Source organism: Zerene cesonia, unplaced genomic scaffold (genome assembly GCF_012273895.1).
Source record: "Zerene cesonia ecotype Mississippi unplaced genomic scaffold, Zerene_cesonia_1.1 Zces_u007, whole genome shotgun sequence".
Lineage (NCBI taxonomy): Eukaryota > Metazoa > Arthropoda > Insecta > Lepidoptera > Pieridae > Zerene > Zerene cesonia.
The window spans coordinates 828,300-840,224 of record NW_024045137.1 but is presented as its reverse complement, the minus strand read 5'-3'; the positions used below and the strand labels follow the sequence as shown (position 1 = coordinate 840,224).

At 38.7% G+C, this 11,925-nt stretch overlaps 2 protein-coding genes across 2 annotated transcripts in view; one reads left to right on the top strand and one right to left on the bottom strand.

The window, feature by feature from the left end:
* Positions 1-9,812, bottom strand: part of LOC119839015 (putative U5 small nuclear ribonucleoprotein 200 kDa helicase) — a 37,983-nt gene extending 28,171 nt beyond the window's left edge. The window contains exons 1-11 of the mRNA XM_038365183.1: positions 9,639-9,812; positions 9,066-9,229; positions 8,497-8,698; positions 7,670-7,781; positions 7,221-7,348; positions 6,449-6,562; positions 5,221-5,337; positions 4,208-4,340; positions 2,480-2,610; positions 1,466-1,652; positions 949-1,082 (exon numbers count right to left, since the gene is read on the bottom strand). Of these exons, the coding sequence (XP_038221111.1) occupies positions 949-1,082; positions 1,466-1,652; positions 2,480-2,610; positions 4,208-4,340; positions 5,221-5,337; positions 6,449-6,562; positions 7,221-7,348; positions 7,670-7,781; positions 8,497-8,698; positions 9,066-9,229; positions 9,639-9,683 (1,467 nt within the window). The 5' untranslated portion in view covers positions 9,684-9,812. The remainder of the gene's footprint in view (positions 1-948; positions 1,083-1,465; positions 1,653-2,479; positions 2,611-4,207; positions 4,341-5,220; positions 5,338-6,448; positions 6,563-7,220; positions 7,349-7,669; positions 7,782-8,496; positions 8,699-9,065; positions 9,230-9,638) is intronic.
* A 1,507-nt stretch (positions 9,813-11,319) lies between these two features.
* LOC119838999 (probable lysine-specific demethylase 4B) overlaps positions 11,320-11,925 on the top strand; it is a 13,563-nt gene continuing 12,957 nt past the window's right edge. The window contains exon 1 of the mRNA XM_038365168.1: positions 11,320-11,864. Coding sequence (XP_038221096.1) covers positions 11,634-11,864 — 231 coding nt within the window. The 5' untranslated portion in view covers positions 11,320-11,633. The remainder of the gene's footprint in view (positions 11,865-11,925) is intronic.

The following is an 11,925-nucleotide window of genomic DNA, read 5'->3' as shown; positions in this document are numbered from 1 at the left end:
CGCCGGTCGGCGCGCACACCAGCAGGTTCTCGTCCGACTCCAGCGCCGCCTTCGATATGCGGCTCTGGAAGAGGGTGGTGGAAACTCAAACTCTATCTCATACTCCAACTCCCAACTCAAAGTCTGACTCTAACTCAAACTCTAACTCGAACTGTATCTGTAAGTCTGACTCTAACTCAAACTCTAACACGTGATTCATAGGTTATTAGTAGGTTAGGAAAGTAGGTATTACATTATATGAAGATATTCCACTGTGATCTGCCATGTGGCGTATAATTGAAAAAAAAAAAAATTAAGCACCAGGGTTTAATAAAAAAGGTTATCAAAAGGTAACAAACAAAAACAAGTTAAATATATTAGAATTGAGAACCTTCTCGACTTTCATTCGTCGTTTACAGACAAAACGCTACAGGAACTGGGTTAAAAACCATACTATTTACTTTCTCGAATCTCAAATTAAATCTATACTCAAATTTCATCCAAATCAGTTGAGCGGTTTATGCGTGAAAAAGAGACAGACTGACAGACGTCTATCTTACTGTCCGTCAGACTGGTAAAAAGGGAAGTGTGTCACTGAAAAATCAGTACTGAGATGTTATTCCTGGATAGTTATTATGTATTAATGTATAATAACTTTTTCCTATTTTTATCATAATTTTCTTTTTTCTATGTAATGTTATCATTTGTTAAATTGTTCTTTCTTTCTTTCATTCTTTCTTTCATTTTTCAAGTCCGTATCCCGTACGAATATCGGAATAAAAAGATTTCCTATATGTTATTCCAGTTGTCCAGCTGTCTACGTAGCAAATTTCATTGCAATCGGTTCTGTAGTTTTGGCGTGAAAAGGCAACAAACACACACACATCCTTACAAACTTTCGCAACTTTGTTAAATTGTTCTTTCTTTCTTTCATTCTTTCTTTCATTTAAAATATTAGTAAGGACATACCTGTATCCTGTTCAAAGTCTTGAACCCCTCGAACGCCGGCTGCACGTACTTCGGCAACTTCTCAATCGCCACCAGCGTCTCGTCCTCTTCGAACGGCTTCGGCTTCAGCGCCGGCACGTGCACCTCCTCGTATCCTGGCCAGATAAGACCACACTCAAACTCAACTCCAACTCGAACGTTATTCGTGTGGAACTTAAGCATCAGATAGATTTTTTTTTTTAATTTAAGTCTACTCAAGCTTTCATCTGCAAGAAAAATCTGTCTGAAGCCACAATAAATTTCATTGAATTCGGTCCAGCCGTAAAGGAGGAATTTAGATAAAACTTCTTCAATAGTATCCAGCTAGCAGCATTTTTATTTGTTTAAGATCTTTAGCTCCCTTTTTCTTCTTTCCACTATTTCAAGAAATTCTCAACCATCACCTATCCTATCCTATCTCCCTATCAGCTCCCATAACTTATATCTGCTTCCTGAACGACCCACCTGCAGTTGCCACCTATCCCCCCAGCTCGCTTACCTTTCCTCTGCTTCCTAAACGACCCAGCCGGCAGCTGGCACCGCTTGTTGGCCATCAGGTGCGAGCCAGCGGCGAACACCAGCTCCTCCAGCTGCAGCACCTTCCTGCTACCGGCCACCTGCCCCCCCCAGTTCGACTGCTCCGTGGTCTTCTGACGCTTGCGCGGCTGCTCCGATTGCTCTTTCATCTGGAATGTCAGTATAGTTAGCGTTTAAAATGAGAGAGAGAGATAGAGCATGAAAGCGAGTGAATCTATGAACGAACAAAAATATTTCCGACTAATACAGATAATTAATTAATAACGCAGACAATTAATATAAACATTGCCATATAAAATAACTAATAATAATATTACGCAGAGCGGTAGATGTAAGTATGGAACATATTTATTGAATTATCCACATAAGTGAACCCTACTGTTTTCTTTCTTTTTGTGAATGTATATTCACAATAAATGTGTTTCCTTTCTTTCTTTCTTTATTTAATTAAATACAAAATCACATGCAAATTATCAGAATTAGATCAAATTTTAATGGGCCACACACAGGCCAGCTTTGTAATGAAAACAGAATCATCAGAAATCGGTTCACCCAGTCAAAAGTTCTCAAAACAAAAAAAAATATAATAATTCACAACCTCCTTGATTGAAGTCGGTTGAAAACAAACCTATCACTTGAGGAAAGAAAGTAAAGTCTATAATAACACCACATGCAGTCATAATTGACCGCTAACATATATCCAAAAAGAGTGGTCCTCTATTATGATCTCTTTTATAAATTTCGAGAAAAAAAAAGGCAAATATCTACACTAATATTATAAAGAGGAAAAATTTGCATTTCTGTTTGTTTGTTTGTTTGTAATGGATAAACTCAAAAACTATTGGACCGATTTCAAAAATTCTTTCACCTGATAGATAGCTGCAACTTCGCTAAGTGACATGGGCTATATATGTGTATCACGGGCAAATGCTAGCCGAGGCGAAATGCTAGTTTGATATAAAATCTACGAACGTACCTCCTCATCCCCCTTGCCCGTCTCCAATTGGGCCAGTATCTTCTGCAGGTGCGGCTGCTTCGACATCTCATCGCGTATGGCAGCCCTCTCACTGTCCGATTGGGACGATGCCAACTTTGTACAGTAAAGAACTGAAAAAAATAATTAAAATATATTTATTTCGAAACCGTATGTTTGCATACAATGCATATATAATTTTTTTTATATATGTTTTTTATTATATATCTATAGTATTATCATGTGTATATTACATATCTTGATTTTCAATTGTATGTAATTATTCTTTTGCATGCTATATTGTGTGTGTGTGTGTGTGTGTGTGTGTGTGTGTGTGGTGCGTGTGTGGTGTGTGTGTGTGTGTGTGTGTGTGTGTGTGTGTGTGTGTGTGTGTGTGTGTGTGTGTGTGTGTGTGTGTGTGTGTGTGTGTGTGTGTGTGTGTGTGTGTGTGTGTGTGTGTGTGTGTGTGTGTGTGTGTAATTATAGTATTACCTGTAATATGTTTGACGAAAGGCTGATCACCTACTTGTCCATAAAGAAAATCGATCAGTGAAACAGATGTATATCATCTGCCCCATTCCCCAGTAGGGGACACGGGACTTCACTTTTTTTTATATGTTTCACCGATTTAACTTTTTACCTAGTTCCGTTTAAGTATTTTTATTTTTCACTCATTCAGTTGGTTGCCAGGAAGAGATCACTTGTAAGTGATAAGGCCGCCTTCTGTGCTGTATACATTAGCATAAGTTTTGTTGTATGTATTTCCGCTGCGTTCACAGCACAATAAAGTGTTTAAAAATAAAATAAAATAAATACATTTCGATTCCCACTGCCAGTTCTACACACGCTCGGCTTAAACACACATACCCAAATAAGATCTCCCACACTATGTTAGCCTGTATCGTGGGCCCTGTCTTTTGACGTGACAACGTCTTAAATTAGTTTGCGGCTCGGAGTCACTCATGAAAAAGTGTAACGCCCGGTAACGTTACGATGAGTCACCGAACTATGATCGGTCCGCCGCGCGCGCAGCACTAGAGAATTAGGCGCATTGAATCGGCGCGTGCTTGTGTCTCTGTCTCTGTCTTTTTAGTAAACAAAATATATTTTCCATAGTTAAAATTTGTGCAATTCTTATTTTCATTCAATTCCTTGTTCCTATTGTGCAATTTAATAATATTCATATCAATAAATATTCTACCGAGAAAAAGACGTTGTCACGTAAAATCTTCGCCCGTAAAACCGACTTTACAGGCAACCAATTTTTTGTATACAGAACAGCTCACCAACTTCCCCAGGGCTAGAATGGTGGTACCACACTAGATACTACAGAAGGTACACACCAGGAATATGGAGAGAAAGTAAGTTAAAAGATAGGACTCACTCATACACAATCTACACTAATATTATAAAGATGAAGAGTTTGTTTTTGTTGTATGCGCTAATCTCAGGAACTGCTGGTCCGATTTGATAAATTCTTTCAGTTTTAGGTAGCCCATCTATCGAAGATGGCGTTAGGCTGTTTAACAATAGGGACTACGTGGATAAAACCGCGGGGCACAACTGGTTATCACCACAATCTGATCAACCCGTGCTGTTGTGACACCTTCTAGACCTGGAACACCTGTGACACCTGTTGTGAACATGACCAGCGTGCTGAATGACGAACCCTCAGAAGCCTGTGCCCCAACGGTGGCGGTATGGCGAGGCTGAGTAGGAGAATCCACTTACTCATATATCGATTCTTGTTCAGTATCTTCACGAAGTCGAAGCAGTCGTATCCGAGCAACAGCACCAGCCTGTTCTCCAGGTCCCTGTCGTCGGAGGCTTCGGCCAGCGCTTGCAGCACTTCGCTGGATTTTGCCTGGAAAATTGTTCAAACTCAAACTCAATCTCTCTGCTCTCTACTCAGACTCTAACATGCGCAATTTTGAAGATACAGACACACAAGACGGCTGATAGCGACAATGTTTTATACTATGTAGTGACCACTCGTGTAATTGTTATCACGACATTGAAACAATTTTTTGATTTATCAAATGCTATACAAACGAAATTTTTTTTATAGAACTAGCTGCGCCCCGCGGTTTCACCCGCGTAAGTCCGTATCCCGTAGGAATATCGGGATAAAATGTTGCCTGTATGTTATTCCAGTTGCTCAGCTATCTACTTACAAAATTTCATTGCAATCGGTTTAGCAGTTTTTGCGTGAAAGAGCAACAAACACACACACACATCCTTACAAACTTTCGCATTTATAATATTAGTAGGATAAGAAGTAGGATAGTAGGATTAGTAGGATAGTAGGATAGGATACAATAGGTTAGAAAGAGCCAGACCTCAAACATTTATTTATTCAACTAAACTTCTTATAGAAGCACTTTTGAATCGTCATAACACAGTTATAACATTTACCACCGGTTCGGAAGGCAGTTTCTGCAGAGAAGAGCCGGCAACAAACTCTGTAGTTACTCTTTTAAAATAATGTCAATTTTACATTTTAGATCGACATAATATATAACATGTACATAACAATGATGCCAATAAACTGACCCGTGGTTCTCAAGTGACAACATTCCACGGATTGTCATCTTCCATATATTCATTAATGCTATATGAATGCTCTCGGAACTAATACATTTTTAATATAGTTTTTTGAATTTAGCACTATTAAACGATTTAATACTACGAGTCCCATAAATAAATTTTTTACTTTATCAAGCTGGGATATAGACATTTCATACCTGAGAGAGCATTGCATCAGGGAAGTGTCTTGACAGACGCCTCTGCAGCCAATATGCATCTATGTCCATCGGATGCAGTACAGCATCCCTCCTCTTCTGCGATTGGTCTTCGGTTAGCTGGAGATACGAAGAGTTGAGTAAATGAAAATATAATAAGACTAGCTGTAACCCGCGGCGACGCTCGCGCGGTAACCGGGTGCAAAAGTGGCTTATGTGCTAATCCAGGCTATAGCTTATCTTTGTGCCAAATTTTATAAAGATACGATAAACTGTTATCGTGTGAAAGAGTAAAAAACATACATACATACAAGTTTTCGTGTCTATAATATTGGTAAAATTAAAGGCCAGCGAGACATTATAAAAAAAATGTAAATAATCGGATTGTGGGAGTCGAACACACTTCGGCACGAATTGGGCCAGCTCGCGCCGGACAAGTACAACACACACCCGCACAAAAGACCGGCGTGAAGTAGTAGCATGCCACTGTGTTTCGTGCGGTGAGTGGGGGAGCCGGAGGTCCGTATCCTTTTCCTCACCCTTCCCAATCCATACCTTTATTCCTACCGTAAATATTTACTCTCCATTGATAATTATTTCTATCTCTGATGACAGTTAGCGAGTCTAGAGAGTGTCTCAGAGTGGAAATTTAAGAAAAAAAAAAATGTGAGCCGTCACTGGACGCCTGGCAGATGTGAAACATCGACATTATTTTGTAAAACTAATATGCAGAAAAGAACATATTGTGATAGGAACTAAATATGTCATAATGATAAAATAGAATATTACGATTTTCTTCCAGCTAACGATGACTATTTATTGAATAAACATTTATTTTCATTAAATACAAAAATTTGACCGCCTCCTTGGTACAGTGGTTAACGCGTGAGCGTAGCACCGAGGGATCCTGGGTTCAATTCCCGGTGGGGACGCACGAAAAAAAAAAGTCTCGGTCTGGCAGGACACAGACGGTTGATCACCTACTTGTCCCTAAAGAAAATCGATCAGCAAAACAGATGTACATCATCTGCCCCATACCCCACTAGGGGACACGGGACTTCACACACAAATACAAAAATTTACGAATTTATTTCGAATCGTGACACGTGACTACTTAATTCGTATAGCGTGGCGACGCGTCGCCACGGCACGCGTCGCCACGCCAGAAATCGGTTCTACGTGCGGCCATAGATGTTTCACATCAAAAAAACAGCCACACAAGCACACTCACATTGGCGTGTATAGCGTTCCGTTTCCCCTCCCCGTCGCTCTCGTCGCTCGCGCTGCTCTCCTTCTCTTTCTCATTCTCCGAGCCGTCGCCGTCCTCTTTCTCCTCGTCGGTAACCTGGAATATGAACGGAGAGCGAAATTTTTAAAGTATATACAACTACATGAAAACATCAACTACACTTAAAAAAAAAAAAAAAAAAATCATCTCACTTCACTTGCTCTTATACAGATTATGCGTGAGGGAATTATTTTAATCTACACTAGCTTGCGCCCGCGGCTTTGCCCGCGTGGAATTAGGACATTTAGAAATTATTTAGAGTCCGTTTTATTGCTGTTTTATCCCAAGCGAACATATTTTAATCGGGATAAAAAGTATCCTGTCACCCGAGTCAGCTCAAAACCTGTCTGTATACCAAATTTCATCAAAATCCGTTCAGTAGTTTCAGCTTGATTGACGGACAAACATCCAAACAAACAAAATTTTATTTAAAACAAATTGCGCCCCGCGGTTTCACCCGCGTAAGTCCGTATCCCGTAGGAATATCGGGATAAAAAGTTTCCTATATGTTATTCCAGTTGTCAAGCTATCTACATACCAAATTTAATTGCAATCAGTTCAATAGTTTTTTTGGGTGAAAGAGCAACAAACACACACACATCCATACAAACTTTCGCATTTATAATATTAAGTAGGATAGTGGGAAGTAGGATTAGTAGGAAAGGGTATAGCCCTAGCATCTATTATGCTGGGTTTTTGGGTCTTGGGGCATTACCTCTCCGAAAGCATTTTCTTGGTCCTCCTCTGAAGACTCCTCGAACTGCACATTGATACCGTACGTCTCGTCGATGTCAGTGTTGCCCTCAGCTGGGTTGTTTATGTTGAAGTCCGTGATTTTTTTGCCTGTAATGAAAAAAATATATATTTTTTTTGTTCTCTAAGTACAAGGAGGTTTGTGCCAAGGGTTAGTACATGTGGCCCCCTGTTGGGGTATGCAGATGATATACATCAACAGATGCATATCAAAGATAGACAGAATTAAAGAAAGAAACTCACAGAAATATTCTTTTTTAGTTTTATAGCATTGAAATGCTTTATAAATGAGAATTTTTTCGAGGCGGCGAGGCAGGATTCGAACCCGCGCCTTTTTGCCAAACCGTAGCAACGCCTAACCTCTCGGCCAAGCGTGATCCCGCCTGTTAAAAAAAAAATAGTCCAACTCACCTAAATTAACCAACAGGGCGAACCTCTCATCTGGTATTGGCCCCAACAGTAACTCTATTTCCTTCTTCCTCTCGGGATCCTTTAATTTGTCATTCTTTAACACAACTAGTACCTGCAAATAAAACATTTTAGAGTTAATTACCTACATGGTGTACAACTCGAAAACGGCTAGATTGATATTAGTGATGTTGGAATTGGTGAATGACTTACTAATCGCAATGTCTACTTGCCAATAAGTAAACAGGCGGAAAATAATAATCATACTAATATTATAAATGTGAAAGTCTGTTTGCTTGGATGTCTGTCCGTCAATCACGCTGAAACTACTGAACCGATTTTGATGAAATTTGGTATGAAGATGGAGCTTGGGAAAGGACATGCTATAATTTTTAATAAATAAAAAAAAGGTACAAGGGGTCGAAATAGGGGATGAAAGTTTGTATTGAAGTTCCCAACTGTCAAACATAAAATCATGTAGGATTCTTTCACATCTAAACCACTTAACCAATTTTGACAAATAACCTAGACCTTGGGCATGACATACGCTACTCATAACCATATCGCGCGATATAACCGAATTCCACGCTGGCGGAAACCTAGTTTCTCATATATGTGGAAAAAAAAAAACTTTTAACCGAAGCGTCGCTAAAACAAACAAATACACAAACTGACTTATAAAGCTTTTGTTCTTTATGTCATAGCCGGCAACTGAGATGGTGGTTCGCCTGATGATAAGCGACCACCACCACCCATGAACTACCCGCTTTTAAAGTATAAGGAGAAGAATTGATAGCTGGAGCGAAGGAATGGACTAGGAAGGGACGCACCTCGTCCGCCGCGCCGCACAGTATGTCCCGAGGCTGGTCGGTGAGCGCGCTCTGTATGAACGCGAGCAGCAGCTCGTACGCGTGGCGCGTGTGCTGCGCGCGCGGCCGGTACAGCACGCCCGCCGGCGCGTCGTCCGCCCACGCGGCGCGCGCCGACCGCGACCTGTACAGCTCGTACGTCGCCTCGTCGCGCTTCTGCCGCCTGCCGATGTGCGAATGCGTTTGTACAAGATCATAACATCATCATCATCAGCCCGTATATGTTCCTACTACTAAGCACAGCTTAATAAACCACACTCAAGTGCGATGTTTTCCTTTACCGTTTAGAGCAGTGGTTATGTTACACACATGCGCAGATAAATTGAAAAAAAAAGTTGTTTTCTGCACGTTCGCTTGGTCTCAAAGCACCAACTTATTGATTTTAAGTCCAAGGTCTCACCACTGAGCCATCTATGCTCTATTATTTCACAGTCCACAGCCTACACTGTTACATAACTCTATAAATGACACCCAAAATGCCTTCCAGAGCTCATACCATACAAATGGAAGCTATGCTATTAAATACTCACTTAGCCTTCCGTGCCTCAGCCTTTTCCGGCTTAGTTCTCTGTGCCCTATCGCCCATGCGCGTGCCAGTGAGCTTGCCGGCGAGCGATAGCACTTCGCCGTTGGCCTCATCGCGTCCACGTCTCTCTATTAGCCTTACATCAGCTTGCAGAACGAGATTTGAGTTCTGGAAATTGAAGCAGTGAAGCGTATTGTATGGGTAATCGTAGTAGAATACGATCTACAATATATACCTATATGTATATTATAGGCATATAGATTATGTAGAAAACCAAGTTACATCGACCCTTTGGAAAACTTGCAGTTTGTTGTTTTGGGCTTTAGGTCTATATTATTTTATAATCATTACAACACATGCTGATTAGCAGGAATATAATGATGGATTATGATAAAGATATTTCGAACGTTCAGATTCCAACATTCAAAAATTATATCCAACCGGAAAACTTAACAATGTTTCCCGTTTATGAGATTCACAGTATTTTTGAGATGGGACAATTATTAAGAAACGTAGGTATAAAAGTCATATTACAAATTGTTTGGCAATAATTAGTATTTATAAAAACAAAACTTACCGCTTTATACTCGTACTGGAGCTGTCTCGCAGCAGCATCCGCCATGGCTTCTTATTTATATACTATCACTATAAATTAAATATACGATACACACTTCGCCTATAATTTTGTAAATAACACGCAAAATAGCATCAGTGAGGTTATTTTACTAGCTCTACGGACGCCATCAGAATTTAAACTGTCAGATGTCAATGTCGGCAATAATGTTTTGTAAAATAACAATAATATGTCAAGCCCTTTTTGCCAGATTACCTATTTTTTATAGGTACGAGATAAATTTAAATATGTAATTCAAAATGTGTATAATACATTATTCTGTATTGAACACATTAAGAAATTTTTCTTATAGCAATGCAATTATCACCGCACAAGGTTCATTTACCAAGTTTTTTTTAATAATTTTTCGGTCCTTATGTTGGTAGGCTTGTATTGAACGGGGAAAATTTTCACACATCCATCATGGATGTAGTAGTGAGGTGAAGTGTTTTGAGTTAGAATTAAATAATTAATTTATAATAAATTTATATTGTATAACTTTAAATAATACATTAGTTTACCATATGACACTTCTGAAATATTTTAGAAAACCGATTTATAGCTAGCTGTAAGTTACAACTAACAAGTGTGTAAAATGAACAAGGTTACTGACCTTAAATCAGCTGATCATAATAATAAATAATAATACTCGGAAACATAATATCAATTACTAGTGAATATGTATGAAATAAATTATTAATTAGTTATATACGGAATACTATAAAACAAACTTCAAAACCGATTTTATCAAAACTGAGACTTGAGTGTTTTTTCGCGCCTTTCAAGCATGTTCTAGTTTCTTCTATTTCTAATACTTTTCGTTTTTTTGTTACATAAAAATATATTATGCCCTAATATAGATTACTACAAAAATAAAAAATGTGAAAGTTTGTATGAATAGAAATATGAATATATTATGTTACTCTCACGTGAAAACTGCTGAATGAATTTTAATTCAACTTGGTGGTGCTGAAGTTTATCAGATTATAAGTATTTAAATAATAAATTAATATAAATACTTGCTTTGCTCGTGCGTTCGTCTGCAGGGAAAACCGCGCCACGCAGCTTGTATTATATTTCCTTAATTATTGTATAGAGAGCCAAAAATATAATTTAGGTAACTGTTTCTTTATATTATTTTTCTGAAACATTTGTTTACATGACGAAAAAATACTTAAAATGAACTATAATCCAATTTTATTTTGTGTAGTTATTAAATCAACGTGCATAATAATGAATAATGATGTAATAGTTGTTGCGATTCTGAGTCGCCATCGTCATTAGTAAGGAAACTAATATTAGGAAGCTGTCAAATCAGACCGCCGACATCACTGTAGTTTTGCGACGAGTGTAAACAACAGCGGCAATTAATCGAAATTGCTGAATCAAAATGGCGGCACCATCAAATGGAAGTGGGAATCTAGTTGAGGAATTCGAAGAATCTTTTCAGGTATGTTTTGATACTAATAATTTATTGCATAAAAACCGGCATAAATTAATCAAACAATAATTCCTAACCTTTTTCGTTATTGTGTATATCTGTCAAACTAGTGCGCAAGTACCAACATAAGAAATCTATTCTTACCGTGGCGTGCGACAAGTGTAATCGAAGCTTCGTATGGTAAATCTATCCATCCATATACAAAATTCTATGTACATTTTTGTCTACGTGACCCGATTTCACTTATGTATCTTCATCTCGTACTAGTGATTTTTGTTGCAAGCGCATCTCATTCAAGTCGGCCATCTTACCGATAATGTTTTTACGATATTACGAAAGTATAATCGCATGTTACTTATTAAAATAAATGAAAATTATGAAGCTGTTAATTAATGGAGGATACAGTGAATGAGGAATAGTATTATAAATATGGCAGGGTATAGAAAGGTGTAGTGCCATTGATAAGTGACGAAATATTGTTTAATTTCTGACTATTGTGATCGTGAAAAATTTATAAAATGTCTAATGGAGATGATGTTTGTACATCGGGGAGTGGAGTTAACATACAAGTATTTCGTCCTACATGGGATGAGTTTAAGGATTTTAACAAATACGTACAGTATATGGAGTCGAAAGGGGCCCACAAGGCTGGACTAGCAAAAGTCATCCCACCACCTGAATGGGTCCCTCGAAAGGGGGGCTATGATTTGGACCAGTTAAACATTACAATATCATCGCCGATATGTCAGGTAGTGACTGGTAAGCAGGGTCTATTTCAACAAATAAACATACAGAAAAAAGCGATGACTG